Source organism: Hetaerina americana, unplaced genomic scaffold, assembly GCF_022747635.1.
Source record: "Hetaerina americana unplaced genomic scaffold, ioHetAmer1.1.p SCAF_485, whole genome shotgun sequence".
NCBI lineage: Eukaryota > Metazoa > Arthropoda > Insecta > Odonata > Calopterygidae > Hetaerina > Hetaerina americana.
In genome coordinates, this window is record NW_027287079.1 from 42,736 (window position 1) to 61,129 (window position 18,394).

The window sequence follows — 18,394 nt, forward strand, 5'->3', positions numbered from 1 at the left end:
TCATTCTGTGTTTCATATTTACAATATTTATGTGTTGGGAGCAAAAAGCAAAGTAAATTAATGTTTAGGGTGTATAAAGTTTGTACGTCATTTTAATCATATTGAATGCCATTCAAATTCTGGTACCATATTATATTCATGTTCTCTACATGAATATTATTTTATTTTTTTACTTCACTGAACTTTTCATGTTAATAATGGAATAATCATATAAACAAGGAAGATTGTGTTTACCTTTAATAATAAATATTTGGAAATGACTAAATCATAATTAAACATGACTAACATTTTGAATTTGTCATACGCCTCCTGTCTCTAATAGATATGCTTATGATGACTGTTGTTTGACATAAACTTATGCCATAAGAAGTCTTTAAAATTGACTTCTTTCCTAGTGATATACATCCATGTGATAGAGAACTCAGTAGATTCTTAGGTTACTGCAAGAGTTCTGGCTGGAAATGATTGTTGTCCTCAGTTACTTGCAAATTACTGTTGTGCACAAAATGGTATGTGATAACTAATAGAAAAAACAACAGCATGATTATGTATCATGTAGAAGAAAAGAGGTATCGTTTTACTATTTTTGTGAAGTCATTAATGACATTGATTTGATGGAAAATTTCAGTATGAAATTTTTCTGTGCATATGTTCTCAGAATGATATTCCAAAATATGTTATTCACTTTAGAACGGAAGGGAAACTGAACTTCTAATGAAAGCTAATAATCACTTATTTAGAAAATCGTATTTTTTGCACTTTTTTCATTTTTCAAGAAGGCCAGCTCTAGGGACCATGATCATGATGCCACCATGGCTTATTAGGTAGACTGGTCTTGTTGAAATCAGTCCTTTTGGTTGAGTGCAATGATGGGTCAGTGCTGCTCTTTGGTTCCCAGTATCACAAAATCTTAAGACTAGGATTGGAATTGAAGTGAAACATCAGTTTCATAACTGATATTTATACTAAATCTGATTGTTTTCATTCATTGAAACCTAATACAAAATCATAATGTCCACTGAATGAAACAAAGAATCCATAAATTTTTTTTGATCTAATTATTTTGCCATGCTATCTATTTTAGCACAGTATGCTTTATTAATTAGAATTCAGATTTTACAGAAATATCCCAAAATACCTTGTTTTGCAAAACTACTTAATAATTCAGAATCATAGAAGGTAGCCTCTAGAAAAAGATTCATCAAAGCTAATTGTAGCACATTGTGTACCCTGTGCGTGATGAAGACAGTCATGTTTCACGTTATACGTGCTCACATATGAAAAATTAGGACTGCTCGTAAATAATTTGAAGTTAGAGAAGGTTGCTGGTGAAAAATGATGTACATCAGTATTTATGGGGTTTCATTTTCCCTGTATTATAGTTCCTCAATTATTTCTTCATGACATACATAGGTGTAGGTGTTACCTTCTATTTCCATTAAACTGTTCTAAGGCTAGTACCAGCTCACTTCCCGTTGTTCTCTATCTTGTCCATCTCTTGCATACACACTAATGGGGATCAAGAACTGTTTTGCAAGTTAAAAGTTCCTAAGTTCAAGCTTTGTATCGTATAGTTATCGGAAAACATTTTCTTCAGTTAAGGAAACTTAAGTAACCACCTTTTTGTAATTTATTACGTGTAAAATGTATGCTAAACATTCATATCTCTTAAAATTCATCTGGTTGAATATTCACAAGCTGGGTATTATCTAAATTCTGCTGTCAAATAGTTCCTTGCCTTGAATTATAACAAAAGAATGACATTCTAATGGTCAAAAAAAACTATAATACAGTGTATCATGCCTACATTTTTCATGTCAAGAGTGGACTTATTGGGATTATCATATTCTTGGGTAATTACTTCTTTAATCCTGCACAATTAAGTTATTTAAAAATGTCTCATTGAATTTCACACACCATCAGGCTTATAACTGGGTGAACTCGACCATCACCTACCAAACCGACCTCCAGGTTGATTACTGTGTTTATGGTATCACTAAATTCAATCTGCTATGCAGATGTGTAGTCCACAGTTGTTCATGGCTAGTCAGAAACTCTAAGATTTTGTCTTATTGAATGTTTTATTAAGACAAGGAATAGTAATGCCCCTGTTGCATATGTATTAGTTGTAACAGTGGCTTCATATGATTTGAAGAAAGCTGCATAAAATCTGTTATATGAATTCCAAAAGAATGAAAGGTTTTAAGTGTTGTCTTGCTTTTAATGCTGTAACTTTTGAACTACATCTCTAATTCAAATGTGAAATTAGGTGGAATTCACAGGCAGTAAAATTAATAATTAAAGAACACATGAAGAGTTTCTCTCCGAAATTTTTTGTTCCTAGAATATAGTGCAAAAATTTTCTAAATAAACCAATAATATCGGAAATTATTTTTCATTCCCTTACTCTCCTTCTCAAAATAATGGTGCTATGAAAATGTGGGAGGTAGCAATTTTTTAAAAGATATTAATAATGAAAAAGTTACATTCCAGGACTTACATTACACATATCGATGCATTTTGTACAGTCTATTTTCAGTTTTGAAACTTAAAATAAATCATAAAAATTGTGTGTAAACCTTGGTGATAGCATGAATCATCTCATAAAATTTATCTACAAATTTAAGTAAGATGATAATTTCTTTTGGGGTCATTTAACTGAAGTTAATGCGATTGCGACTGTATTGCTCTGTACCTATCCATTCAATGGAATCAGAACTGAACTGGCACTGGAACCGAATAAAAGTGGAACCAACCCATCTCTAATTGCATTGAAATACATCAACCATGCGCATACGCAGTACCCTCGGTGTTGTTCAGAAACATCTCAGAGTCGCTTGGGTGGCATTCTTGTGAGGTGTAGGTGCTCTGAAACACTTCTATAGCTCCCACCTCTTTTAAAATTTACCTCCCATCTGGAGGAGAATGATATTTCATTGCTATTACTTGGATGCATAAAGTAATGAGATGGGAATGAAGACGTGAATGATAGAGTTTCATTTAAAGGAGTCTAGAATAATAATTATGCTGTGAGGGTTATGAAAGACATGGGCATAACGTTCAAAATGTAACAACTTATGTGCCCTTTGCTTTTATTCGCATAACTTGCCATTACCAATGAATATGCTGATATTTAAGCCATTCCCAAGGCTTCCATCTAGAGTCATGATTTAAAAATTCGTTCACTCCAGGATGAAAACTTCACTTCATCCCTCTAAGTTGTACATGGTGACTAGGGTGTGCTGTTTCTGAATGCATTCTGTAAGTGATAGTTTTCAATATTTAGAGACCAGTCATTTGAAATATTGGAATGATAAGAATCAAGGAAAAAAAATTGGAAGATAAGAACCAAGTGCATTTAGAAAGCTTGCCAGTAATGAGGTTATGGCGTGTGGTACTGCTTCAAGCAAAATGGGGCCCCTAAGTAATAAAAATCATTTCGCTTAACTCTATAAGTTTAAAGGTTCTTCAGTTAGAAATGCTTCTGTTGCCATAAAAACTGCATGTTAAGACTTAACATAAATGTTGGATGGGTGTAATTAAATGAATTCCCAGGTCAAGCATTCATTGGTCAAAAGCCTTAGAGACTTTTTTAAAATATTTCTGACACCATTATGTGTAATTCAATTAGTTCCTGTGTTATACGCAGTGTATGATAATAAAGAATGTGTTACACTAAATTTTGTTGTTCATTTTGAAAGTGATTTCCTATTGTGTAAAGTTCAATATGATTCAGAATATTTTTATCTCCATTTTAATATTAATACTCATGTCAGTGGGCTAGTGAGTGAACTATCCTATTCTATTTTAAATGAAAGAAAATAAGAATTTTGTTACTTCTGTTCTTTGATTGAGGTACAGTGAAACGCTGAATTTACAGGTCCCAAATTAATATAATCCTTGATTTAAATTTTTTTATGGCCCAGACATATAAATTTATGCAATCCATTTATATTGATGCTACCCATTTAAATTGATGCTATATATTTAATTGGATGCTATCAAAACCTCAAGTTTTTCTCCTTGAAGCTGAAAAATATTTTCAATTTCATCTCACTGCAGAAATCAAGCTGATTTATATGATCTATTTTGCCATATTTTATTAATAATTTTAAATTTTTATGCTTATATTATGTTTATTGGTTCATCAGAATATGTGTTGGTCTATATACAGATTTTAATTATTAAGATATGTCTGTATTTTTGGTTTGTGGTTGCCTCGACAATGTTTCATTTAAGGTGTATGTTTATTTTAAAATGATAATTGAACTAGTTATTTGCCACCATGGTAATATGAATTTGATGAAATGTTGTGATTTCATTTTTCAGGTGAGAGCATTTCTTTGAATCACTTAAAGTAATACCACAACTGTGTATACTGACCTTATTTGAATGCTATTTCATTTTGATAGCCTAAGTCAAGTCATGTCATTGTCATTTCATTTTAATACTGAAAAGGAGGTTCGAAGAAAATCAGGTAGAAATTTTTTTCTCATTTTTCTAAAAGTATACATATTGAAAGAAAGCATGTGTTATATGTCATATTTTCTCAAATGAGAGGTATTACTTTAAAAATTATCTAATCAAATATTTATTTATATTAGTTATTTTATTATAGTCCTGGCAGATAATTAACAAGTCTTGAAAATTCACCTTTATTGTTCCTCAACCATGATTTGACATTTTCTCGCTGAGCCCCTAAAAATGTGTTCAAGGTTTCACTCTACCTACCTGCTATTTGCATTATGTCTGGTGGCTTTTTACATTGTTGATGCCGGGAAATGTATTAGGGGGTCATGATACTAACATGGCAAGTAAACCTTTTATTAGAAAGTAAACTTCAAGTAGTAGTAGTGTTAAGGGGGGTGGCCGACAACTAAGGTCATTTGTACCATGAGGGATGGGTGGGTAAGGATGAAGGGTAGAGAAACCTGGTGCTGGCAGCAGCCTACTTTTAATGAAAGGGGCCTACAGTTTAACGTTCCATCCCGACGGATGGCATACTCACTCAAAGTGCTCTCCATCAAGCACCTCAAGTAGGAATCAGGATACCACAGAAAAATATCTGTCTCCTCAAATAGTAACTACTGATGGTAATGAACATGGTGACATAGCTTGGTTTTGTGCTAGCGACAACTCTTTTATCAAATGGTTGTCAATTATACTTTTTGATATAAGTTTATCTAAAGATTTTAGATTTTTTAAGAGTATCAACATGTCAGTGAATATTCCGATTGTCACTTGATTGGAAAGTCAGGAGTTGCTCAATTTGCTTACAAATATGGGGTAAAGTGCAGATTGTGCCAAATTTTTGAAGATGTCAGGAAGTGATGAGGAATTAGATAATTTCTAATGGGAATTATGTTCCTCTGTTTTGTTGAAATAAGTTTGTATCATGTTGGCCAATGTACCATGTCAAAAACCAAAGTAATATTTGGGCTTTTCGAAGCAAATCTAGTATCTACAGAATCAACCCAAAGGTCCATTTGATGGGTCAGAATAGAGCTTGCCTAGTTTGCCCAAGAGCATGTGAAATTCACACATAAGGGTAGGGGGGCAGGTGGTGTCAAAAAATCATACAGCTTGGGTGCAGAGGACACCCAGAGTAAAAAAAGAGGGCTGCATAAAAATTACCCGGTCAGGTCAGGGAAAAAAATGTCATGTTCTTTGGGAAAATGTTGGGAATGGGAAACCATAAAATGAGTAGTACCCATTGATATGAGTGTGCACAGCATGTTATTGGTCGTGTGTTTGGTGTAATTTGGTGTGAAAGTATAATTTTTTGTAATTCCTTTGAGGTGATTGTCAAAAAAGTGTATAATCTCCAAGTTTTTGTTGGTGATTTATAAAAAATAGTTGAAGGTCACATTTGAGATGTATATATTTGCTTTCAAGTACCACCACCATAGCATTAAAACGGAAATATGTTGTCACATAGGTCCAACTTCAACATTATGTCATCTTAATTTATGACTCTAACAGTAAAGAAACCACTAATGTCATAAATGATGGCTTGATGAAATTTGATTGGCACAGCAAATTAACAAGCGTAAATTGGAAAGTTATTAATTACTGAAACCAGTCTGACTTAATTATTAAGTGGAAAAGTATCACGCATATTACTTATGAGGATATCCTCCATTTCCATAAAGTTTCACTCGAAAATAGTTTTAATTTAATTCTTAGGTGCCTCAAAAACAGGTCATTTGCACCCGGAAATTGGTAAGCGTACCCATGACGGAGTGTGTAAGTTGGTAAAAATTGCTCATTTCAGATGCATACGCTGTCATTGGCAATTTGCTTCTCCAGAAATAATAGGGTTCGCTTGATTTTGCGTTTCTAACCTCTAAAGAAAAGAGGGCGTATGTGACACATCTAAGGGTCAGTATTTACTGGGTGTCATCGGTTATACATATTTCTGCAATCTTAAGGAACAATTGCTCAAGAATGCAGCAAATTTGTTCCGTCATTATCTTAGCCTACATCTTAAAGTACGCATTATGTTTTAATCAAGTGAGCGCATGTATGTACACTATCCGTCGTTTAATTGGGTAAATTAATGTATTAATTGGTAAAGTAATCCGAGACACATTTGTCGTATCTAGATATATTTCTGCTTTATTTTGATAGAGACTTTGATAGAATTACCCCTACTTATACCGCTGAACAGCGTAGCAAAGATATTGCATTCTGAGTCTCGTCTCAAGGCGTGAGAAAAGCCACTGATCCGTTTCACGTCTCCGCTCTCGCGTGTTTTTATTTCGGTTGCTCTTTGGTTTCGTCAAGAAGCAGAACGACCTTTTTTGGACACGGTAGTCGCACCCTCTCCAGAAATTCCAATAGGTTTATCCCACGAGACAAAGTATTGGTTTATACAACCTCCGTAAAAATGTACTACCGGGAAACGGAATTTAGCGAGTTTTTTAAACTCGTTCGGCTAAACATTGCCTGTTCCATTTTTGTGATTACTTTATTAAATTGCATTTGAAGTGTCACTTCAACTTTGATGTAGTGCTTACGAGAGAAATTTTGTACTGATGATTTTCATGAACTATGTCCTGTAATTAGTAATTGTATACAAATTAAAATTTTCTTTTGTGAAGGCCTATTGGTCAATATGCGGCTCTTTTTTATTTTTCATCTCGCACACTTCATTTCTTCTCATTTGGCTTGTTCTATCCAAGGGTACGATTCTCCTGTGATACGTTGTTAAGAAATTGTTTTCACACATGTTACATTACATGTTCTCTAACAAATAAATAACTCTCTTGTTCAAATAAATTTAATTTATTTAATTTTCCGCAGAATAAAAGACAAATTTGGCATGCATAGTTTGGGAAAATATTCCATTTTTTTAATCAGCACTCGAAAGTCAGAATTAACGTAAGCAAATTTAAAGTGCACATCTATTTAGAACAAAATCGTAAGTCCTACAAGTGGTCCATTTTCTTAAAGCTATTATCCCTTGCATATCATCGTATTTCGTATTAACAAAGCCTAAAAATCACAATGTAGTTACGTTCCTCACATCTGATTTTCATAGTACAGGTTGTTCGTACTGTCAGATAAAACATTTACGGATGTGGTTAGGGTTCTAAAGTGACTCGTAACGTCAAGATCAAGGCGCCAAGATGTTCAAGTGTAAACGTATGTCATAGAAGCAAAGGGAAGTTAACCTCCTTATCCCGTTGAGCGACTCTTTTCTTGCCACGGTATGGGTAACGCCCACTTTTGCGTCAATCAACTGTCGTCGACTCTTGTTTTGGCAAAAGAACATTCACGCCATCTCCCCTTGACTGTCGGAATCAGCCCATATTAAACTCTATCGGGCGGAGGGTAGGACGTGGAGTTGGGGAGGCAACGGGGGAGTGCTGAAGTATCCGCTGAAAAGGAGAGCGAGAGCGAAAGGTGAGATTTTTTTCCTAGCGTTAGCGTTCCTAGCGTTTTTTTTAGCGTTAATGTAATCTGGTTGCACTTCTATTTTACACATTTCACCATCTTTGAATGAAATGAAGGCCTTTAATTGCGGATGAAAACATTGAATTTTATGCGCCTCAACTCGGTCGGGAATTGATCTGCGAAGCTCACGACTGCATTTGAGATATTTCGGTGGTGTAATTTCCGCATTTTAGTGATTGGAGTGTTCTTGACAGCATTTCTCATAAGTTCCACCTCACGTCGGCGGATCTCTGTTGAAGTGCCCCTTCATGTCATTCTGCCGGAACGTATGAGAAAGATCTCCTCTTTTGTGCGTGTAGCTGTCATTTGCAGCACGCGAATTTCCTAGAACTTGGAAAGGACATTAATAAGAATAAAAAATGGGAGCGTTAGACCCTTTTCGGTTTAGCTCCATTGTTTAACTTTCCCTCAAAAGCTATTTTTGTTTTATGTTTTTAGGAAAGCACTTGAACTCTATATCCTTTTGAGTTGCAATAACTGCGCGATAATATTAAAAGTCATTCTATTCGATTGGGAATATTGTTAAACCGGAAAATTATGAGTTGTGACAGCTGCATTATCGTTCGATCATAGAACTGTACACCAGTTTGATTAAAAATGAATTCAATGTTACCTTATCATCAATTTCTGTAGTTTTATAGGTTAAGATGGAATTTTATTACTTTGCTGAGACACTGTGTAAGTTCAATTCATATACTTACCCTTTTTACTCGCCCCTCGGGGTAATTTTTTTATGCATTGAATTTTTCACCGCAATTCTTATCGGCATAATTATATGTTTATCTTCCTTACTTAAAGGAGGTTTGGTGTAGTAAAATCGATCGAAGGAGCCTTGCCCCGTCAATGCCCCACTTCTTTACTTATTGTATATTTTTTGCTACTCTAGATTTTGCAAAAAAATTTAAATCTATTTGCATTTTTTAATGTGAATTAGAATTTTCTCATGGAGACATAATTTGAGTCCCTCAGTTTTTAAATTGTTCAAACAATATTGTTTCCGAAAACGAGCATACGGAACGATTGTATTTGCCGAGGCGGAAATCGGAAGTGATGGAATTTGTCACGGTGTTGAATGAATATTCAAGTTCCTCTCCTATTATTTTTTGCAATGTGTAAGTTTCGTCGAATGGAGCAGCATTTAAAATTACACCAATAGTGTAGGTACGGAATAATTTTGGCAAAAAAATTATTGCAAGCAAACCCTTGAAATCATGCCGCCATGTTGCCAGCTCGATTGACCTGCTAATATTGATCTTTTTCGCTCATTCACATCGCCGGTGATACAGTGTTGCCGAGGCCCATCCCTCCCCTCCCCTGCCGCATCCCCCGCACACCTCCGCCCCTCTCCTACTTTCACTGGGGCAAGTGTTTCTGGTCGTACGCTACTCCCGCGCACCTGTTTTAATTCCCTCCTTAATGAAGCTCTCGCCCCTCCGACAAATTCCCGCATAGCCTCAAGGGGCAACCGGAGATGGGCGCCGAACGGGTATCTGGTGCCGAGTTACGGCCGACCAGAAGGCGTACGACCCTGAGGCTGCTCGCTCGCTGCGCAGCTCTCGCCGCGCTCTTTCTCTTCCACCTGACCTCCGCGGCTTCGACGGCATCTTCCGGGTCCGAATCCGCGCTCGCCCGCCCCGCGACGTCACCCTCCCCAGGCGGCGCCAAAGCAACTCATCCACCGTCGCCCAAGGCCTTCACCACCGGCTCTTCCAAAGATGGGCCTACTCACCCCCCGAGCACAGCACAGCCTGCGACGAACGGAAGCTCAGGCAATGGGTCAGTGCCACCAGCAGCGTGTGAGATGTGTGGGGTGTGGGATTTTGTTGATCATTTGTGAAGGTTCTTTTCACTGAGTTGTATTATCTTCACTCCTATCCTAGGAGTGAAGCTATTACAACTGGTCATTATTCATCTCTTGGAATGTACCCTCTTTGTTATAGTTTTCATCTGGAACTTTTGCTGTAGTTTTTAGGTTGAAATGTTGTTTTTTTGTCAAAGTATGTTGTAAAGCATTAAAGTTAAATGGGATTAACCCTGATTATTTTGAGGGAAATATGAAACTTACACAGTGAAGAGATTAAGCCAATATTAGTTACCCTAATATGTGTGCTTATCATTGTACTTAGTTAAATTTTTATGTAAATTTTGTTATTACCTTAAAAACCATTGGGAATAGCAGTGGAGTTAATGACATTGTTTGATTTTCATGATTTGTTTTTTATTATTTGTAGGTTATTAGCATACAAACTCACCATGACCCTAAACCATTGTTTTTATCTTGTTTTAGTGGGCAGTAAAATGCCTGATAAAAGCTGCTCTTTTAAAACTGCTAAACTCAGGGTGATGATTCATGGAGGCACCCCAACTAAATATCTTTAGATAATTATAGTTAGAATAGTTATAATAAATGATTTCTTGTATGAAATATTAAAATGATTAAATTTTGGGATACAGTGGCCATGGTGGCAGGGTTCGTCCAACTTGGAGACCTCGCCGAGAAAATTGTACAGCCCCTGCCATTGAGCAGTTTCCAAGACCTCTAATGGGGCCACATGCAAGGAAATATGGTGGTCTTATTATTCACTTTGCTGCAGCATTTTACACATTCTTAGGTCTGGCCATTGTTTGTGACTTCTACTTTGTATCTTCCTTAAATCGTATTTGTGAAGGTAAGACTTATTTTTTATTCTTTTACCAGATAATGAACACAGGAGTTTCTTTTTTCTTTTAATGAAAGAATACCTATGATACACTCTTCAGACCACAGTGATACTTCACCAACTGCAAGCGTTATATTTCTGTAATTTTTTTGGTTAGCAAGGACGATTTGTGATGGAGCAATGTGTCAGAGGCTCAAGATGTAATGTGGGTAACTTGGAGTTGGCAAGTAATCAATTGGTATTTTGAGATCATTCCTCAACCTACACCAAGTAACAAGTTTATTTTCAAATTTGGCACATGAATCCAGTCTCCCCATTCTTTCAAATTCTTTGCTGAGCAATCATGGTTGGTGAGGGATTACTGTACTATATACAAACCCTTACTCATTGAAATACATATTAATTTTGTTGATAGCCCAATTATGAACAATACAAAATGTGAAAAAATCACAATTGAGACCACTGCTATGGAAGTAATATGTAGTGTATCAGTAACTTTTTCTAGATAAACGTATTAAGAGGAAGTACTGATTAAAAAAATCATCCAAAATATAAAATATCATGCACAAAACTTTAAATAATTTCATTCTATTAATAATCATTTTTAGAAAGTGCAGTACAGGGTAAGATAAGCATAATGAAAAACATACTAACAACCATGGAGTTAATTCATTTCTCATATAGATTGAAATAAATAAAATTTTGGTTTGATGTGATCATAATATACTAAATAAATCTTATTTTTTGGCATATCTATACACCTTGGTTATGAGGATGGTGTGAAAAGCTTTTTTTTGTACAAGGGTCCAATTTGATTAGATATATCCCTAGAGTAGTCATTAGGGACATGGAAATTGAAACGAGAGAATGTGAGGAATAAATGGGGTTCGAAAAAAAATAATAATTGTAATAATTTATATCTGGTAGAGATATGATATAATATATTGAAAGTAGACATAATTAATTTCAGCTTTGCCAATACATAATTCGTATAATGTTGATAACTCTGAGGATCTTATATGGTGTTTTTCAAGTCTGTTGGGTATCTTTATATGTAATAGGGTGACTAATTCGCTCCAGGTTGGTACAAATAAAGGTTGCATATTTTTAAACGGTATAAATTATATCTACTGACTAAATTATTACCATGCACTCTAAATATTACTGATTAATTGTTGGAGCCATTGTGAACAGCAAAAAAAAATAAAATTTGTACTGATTGTTTTTATTTTGCCTAGTTTTATGCGGTATTATTCAAGATTTTTCCCATAATATTCATTTCTTATACATTCAATAATGTTCTAGACTTTCTTATCTAACTCTAGTGGTTATTTTGATGAAGATTTGACTGAATGACTGCTTTAATCATTTTTCAGAGTTACATTTGTCCCCTGATGTGGCTGGTGCTACTTTCATGGCAGCTGGTTCATCAGCCCCGGAACTTGCTACGGTTGTTATTGGAGTCTTCTTTGCCAAAGTAAGTTGCAACTTACGTTTGACAAAGATGAGCCAATTTCAATTGATATGATATCACATTGAAGGATACCTTGAATAACCTATTGTAGCTGTAATTTTTTCTCTACATTAGAAGTTCCCAGTTAAGGACAATCTCTAGTTTGTCATACTTAGTACTTTTAGTTCAATGCTCCATTGGATGTGGTTTTTCTAGATTTTAAAAAGGCTTTCGACATAGTACCTCATGGTTAACTACTCACAAAGCTAGAAACTTAGGCATAGATAAAAATATCCTAGGCTGGGTTAAATACTTTTTGAATGGTTGGGTACAAAGTTTTCATAGATGGAGTTTGCTCTAATGCTGTAGAAATCACTTCAGGTGTTCCCTATGGAAGTGTTATTAGACCTCGTTTATTCCTTATTCATATTAACAACGTTAACTCTATAGTAAATAGTAAGATGCATTCATCTACCAATGATGTAGTGGTTTGCAGATACCCATTATCCAGTGGATAAAGAATCTTAAGCAAATGACCTAAATGTTTTTCAATGCTGGTGCAATACTTGGCAATTAGAATTAAACTTAAAAAAGTGCATCGTGTTGAGTTTTTGGGAAAAGAGCAATTCCCTCCCGAATGCCTATATCATCCGGAACACCAGAATAGAAAGTATAGACTTGATTAAATATGAAGGCTTTGCCCTCACTCACCGACTCCCCTGAGTGAAACATATACGGGACTATAATATGTGGACAAGCTAACAAAAAATTAGGATTTAGTAAAAGAAAGTTAGGGAAATGTTGTGAAAAAGTTAGAGAAATGTTATCTTTTGCTCGCTAGGCTTCATTTAGAATATGTTGTTAGTATATGGGATCCTCACAAAGTTGGACTGATTGCTGAATTGGATCGCGCGCAGCATAGAGGAGCTAGATTTGTAAAGCGTTGTTATGACAAACTGAGTAGCGCATCAAAATAATTAGAGGATATATGTTTGGAATCACTCATGGAGTTAAGGCTTAATTACAGATTAAATATCTTGCATTAATTGGAAGGCTGTCTCTTCAGCAATGATGTTGAGAATGTGTTATTAACAGATAGGAGAGATTGTTTTATGGTAGGAGAGATTATGTCCACGAAATTTGAGAGATTTAGTTTCAGAAGAGACAGATTTAAGATGTCATTTTTCCCACGAACTATAAGGGATCAGAATGAAATATAATTTGTCCTACTGTGCTGGGAGGGAAAGGACTTTTGGGTAGAGGGTAGTCTGGTGTGTATTCTCCCCCGCCACATACCCTAGTGGTGGCTTGCTGGGTGCTAAATAAAACTAAAACTAATTTGTGGTAACTGCTTTGTAGTATATATGCTAGATGACTATTTATCAGGAAATTGAAAAAAAATGTATCGCCAAATAAGTTTTTTGGGGCCTGATTCAACTCTTATAATTGCTAATACATTTTCTTTGACTGCTTATCTTCTCAGGATACATTTTGCTCCTTATTGATGACTTATTTCCTTTTAATAATTTGTTAGATAGGAATTTCACAAATCATTCAAGCTTAGAAGTAAAAAAAAATACTGCTCTTGGATTTGTGGAATTAGCTATTATAAAACTAAATGAATGATGGAAACATTTTTTTTCTGCCCTCATGGTTCCTTACAGTAAAATTTTTTAGCAGATAGGTTTAGAATCTACTTCAAATCTGACCGGTATTGGTGGTTACATAATTGTAAAATGATTACATAACATATCCCAGGAAAACAAACTATTTTTTCCAGTTGGTAAAATAATTTTTAGTAGTCTCATAATTTAATTGGGTTATGTGGAGCACAAATGGTATATTTATTTAGCTTAATAATACTTAATTAAATTGATGGTTGAAAATCTTTTAACATTTTTACTGATATGATAGAATTTTAAATTGAATTATGAAATGATGATAAAAGTTTAGGAATTATCTGTTTCTTCATGCTCAGTATTCAGTAACTACTTCATTATTTCCTTCATCCTATTTATTGTTAATAATATAGGTTTTGATGAGTAATGATTATCAGAAAAAGTGAAAATCACCTTGAAATTTTTTTGGACTGAGACTAATATAAATAAAATACTAGAAAATAGAATATGTAATGATATAGATGAATAATTCAACTGATACACCATGATTGATTTTGAGTCAACAAATATATCTAAAACTTTTTGAACTAATGTTAAAAAAGAACTATCATACAGAGGCGGTATTGGAGTATGGAATATGCCATTGATTTATCATAAGAAAAAATCACAGAATTATTGATTGGTAAAGAAATAATTCTTTGTCGTTTTCATGATTTCTAGAGAGTATGTATTCTGAAAGTAACACTTAGGAAATTTAATTTGAATAATACTGCTGGAAAATTATGATATACAGGAAAAGTCTGGGAACTGCTGATGTATGTTGCATTATGTGCAGTTGTTTGTAGGGATAAAATGTGAAGAATTTACCTTCAGGCTACAAATGGTAAAATGTGGGTAAGTTGAAAAATGATCACATTTTAAATATTTGAGATTGCTATTGAGAACATTTTTTCTCTTTTGTACATTCTTACTGTTTATGGCTGGCAATTTTCAGAAATTAATATGCTAGTAATTGCATGATTAAGACCAAAAATTGCAATTTAACAATTTTTAAAGTTTTTTACATCATCCAGTACATTTTGACACAACTAGGCTGTGTTAGAAGCAAACCTATGATGGTGCACATAATTTTTGGCTCTTGGTTGGGTTGGATGTGGTGTTGATGGGGGAAATTGATTGTGACAGATTTAGTCCTGAGGCATAATATGGAGGTGGTAGGGGCAGAGGGAAAATCTCTCTTAGATATTGCCAGTTGACGAAAAGGTTCAGTTCAATGACTCAAATGGAAGGAAGGAATGAATCTTGTGCAAGAAAAGTACATATTAGATTAAAATAGAACCATTAGTGGGAGGGGTCAAAGAAAAAATACCGTTTCCATCGTGGGGTTCTTTAGACAATATTTCAGGTAATCTTGAACTTCCAACTTATTATCATTTTTGAACCTGTTGATGAACCTTGAAAGGATTTTGGCACCATACTATTCTTGAGACAAATTGTTTGTAGTTTTTTTTAAATTGAGATGTGGCCCCATTTTTTCAAAAGTACTTTCACTGCTCGTTTTCTTCATAAGTTAATGGTCTCACTGATAACAGTGGAATATTATCAAATTGTTATTGTTCACTACTTGACTGTGGAAACTTCTGCTAAAGGAAAAAATATGTATTTATTTTCAGTTGATAAGCAGATGAGTTAAATAATACAGGAGAAAGTTTTAATGCAGGCCTTTTTTTAAATGGATATGGCCAACTTGTAAGGTCTCACCTTATTTTGAGAATTATTATGCATGGTTCTATTTAATTCCCTGGATAAGTGTATATGACTTTCTTAAAAGTTATGTCGATTTCCCTTTTAAAACTCTAATATTCCATGGTAAATGTTTTCTAATATTACATGACTAATGGCATTATCATTCTCAGACCAGATATTTGTCTGAACTGGTTATGCACTGCTAGAATTTTAATGTGTAAATAGCACTTTTTGTAATAGGGAGATATACATATATATTTGTGATCTAATTACACCAAATGATTCCCTCCTCAATGATTTATAACTTTGTTAACCCTAGGATGAGGTAAAAGTTCTTGGCGAGTGAATGTACTTCTCATCCAGACTGCCTACTCAGTTTGAATAAAGAAATGGTTGTTATATTTATATTGTGTGATAAAAATAAAATACTCAGGGATCTAAGATGTTTAGTGAATGTAGAAACTTTTTTCAGTTGCATACTATATTTAGAATTATGTATGATGAGTAGTAGGACATCTTTTAAATACATTTAGAACTTAATTTTGCCATTTTTACCTTTCATTTAACTTATAGTATTTTAGGTTACCAGCTGCTAATAAATGACTGTATCAAAATTTTGAGGATGGAAAGGGATTCTGGGGCATGGTTGTGGATCCCCTGGTCACAACCATGTTTGTACTCCCATGCAGCCCATCAATTTAATTGCTGCATAAAGCATGTTGCATACAGTTCTTTCTGTCTATAAGAAGCCCATTGCCAAATCTTTCAAATATCAGCAGCTTCCTTGTAGCTCCTAATGGAAGTCTAATTGCAGTAAATTTAAAATTAATTATGTGAATGCTTAGCATCGCCAGTTAAAATTGTCTTGACATAGAAAAGCCAAGCCATTTTTTATGTAATTTCTTACGACTTACTTTGATAAAAAGTATGTAAGTAGTTCTTTCATTCTTTAGCATCAATAGCTATCCTTAGAAGTTCTTTATTCATTACATTGGAAAATATTTATGGTATGAGATTAAATGTATATGCACCAACATGCTTATTTGACTTTTTGATTTTTCTTTCTGCCTGTAGGATGACATTGGAGTTAGTGGAGTGATTGGCTCTGCTGTTTTCAACATAATGTTTGTCATAAGTGTGTGTGCCCTTTGTGCTGGCACTGTTGCCTACTTGAGCTGGTGGCCTCTTCTACGAGACTGTTTCTTCTATATGATTGCCATTCTGGCCATGCTTGTGACAATTTATGATGAGCACATTTCTTGGTATGTATTCGTGAATAAATCACCATGACATTATTTTGATTTTTTTAAATAATGGATACACTGCCACGGTCTGTAATTTTACCATATTGCATGATCATGCTTTAAAATTTATGAAATAAAAGTGGCATGCATTATAGCATAACTAGTATTTGAAATTATTTAAAATTCAATATTAATTCATGATGGTGCCAACTTTAGAGCATGTGATTAGTAGATTTATTCATTTCTTCAGGAATTCCACTGTGTGAATCATGTGTGTGTTTTCTTCATTTTTAGGATGGAGTCATCAATGATGCTCTTGTTGTATGTTGTGTACTGTGTTGCTCTCCACCACAATGCTCAGCTTGAAGCATGGGTCAGGACACTTCCACTGCCTCAGTCTCTACTATTAGCCCCTTCCTCTTCTGCTGTTGCGGCTCCAAGTGTAGGGTCTACAGGGTTGGGTATCATTACTGGACCAGCTCGCCCACCAGGGGAAGATTCTGCACTAGTCTCATATGGGCAACTTCAGGAGGAAGCTGCCTCCACTAACCCATTTATTACGGCCCCAACTGCTGGGGGGCTTCCAGGAGCAGCATATACAGAAGAAAGGGGTGGCATGGGCATTAGTCCTGGAATGGGGCAGCCTGCAGAAGGTATGATATGAAACAATTTATGTCTTAGTTTAAGCTATGCCTGTCTTATTGTTACTTAGACTCTAATTGTGTATTTCATTGTAATTTCATTACTATGAATATCAACCATGCTAATTTTCATTTTTCTTTGAAACTGTCAATGTCAACTGAAAGTATAGTAAAGTATAATGCAGAGAATCTGGTTTTAAAAAACCTTGGTGTTAGGAAGTAGAATATTTTTATGTGCAAATACACATCATCATGTGCTATTTCCTATAATAAACCTCCTAAAAAATGAATTAATTTGTTTACATGAATTTGTTTACAAAAAAGGTCAATGTGTGCCAGTTTTGTGGGTGTTTACTCTATTATTACACTACTCTTCCTGAATACAATCACTTATTCATTACAGAAACCTCATTCACCTTGCCCATATTTACTTGATATTTTAATGGTCTAAACATTTCTTCATATTAATGAATGCATTAAGAATGAGTACAATTATACGTACATATATACATACATACATATATATATATATATATATATATATATATATATATACTAGCTGAATACCCGGCTTTGCACGGGTTAGGGAGAAATAGTAATATAAATATACTACATAAATAAAAACAACAAATTATAAAGTACAATAATACACTACTTCATACAAATTTAAGAATCTTTTTTATTTAACACCTGTTTATAAACTACATTTTTTGTTTCATATCCAGGAGAAAGAATATATAAATTTTTAGGCGAACCTACTCTCGAGCAAACAACATAAAGTTGCCCGTGGCTAAAACATGGCAATCTTAGATCAACACCACAAAACTTTAAAGACTGTCCCTGTGATTTATTAATGGTAATTGAAAAAGCTACCCAGACTGGAAACTGTAATCTTTTAAAGTTGAAGGGAAGATCAGTTGGGATTAGAGGTATCCGTAGAATAAAAATTATTTCACCTTTTCCAGTTAAAATGACTGCCTGGATTATATTTTTCATTAATTTTGTCACACACAATCGTGTCCCGTTGCAGAGTTTTGGTGGATCTAAATTTCGCAATAAAATGATTGGAGAT

General features: G+C 34.5%; 1 protein-coding gene across 1 annotated transcript in view; it reads left to right on the forward strand.

The window, feature by feature from the left end:
- Window positions 1-7,848: 7,848 nt before the first annotated feature.
- LOC139693399 (probable sodium/potassium/calcium exchanger CG1090) overlaps window positions 7,849-18,394 on the forward strand; it is a 30,999-nt gene continuing 20,453 nt past the window's right edge. Inside the window, exons 1-6 of the mRNA XM_071591528.1 lie at window positions 7,849-7,908; window positions 9,412-9,735; window positions 10,414-10,628; window positions 11,996-12,096; window positions 16,512-16,699; window positions 16,976-17,334. Coding sequence (XP_071447629.1) covers window positions 9,431-9,735; window positions 10,414-10,628; window positions 11,996-12,096; window positions 16,512-16,699; window positions 16,976-17,334 — 1,168 coding nt within the window. The 5' untranslated portion in view covers window positions 7,849-7,908; window positions 9,412-9,430. The remainder of the gene's footprint in view (window positions 7,909-9,411; window positions 9,736-10,413; window positions 10,629-11,995; window positions 12,097-16,511; window positions 16,700-16,975; window positions 17,335-18,394) is intronic.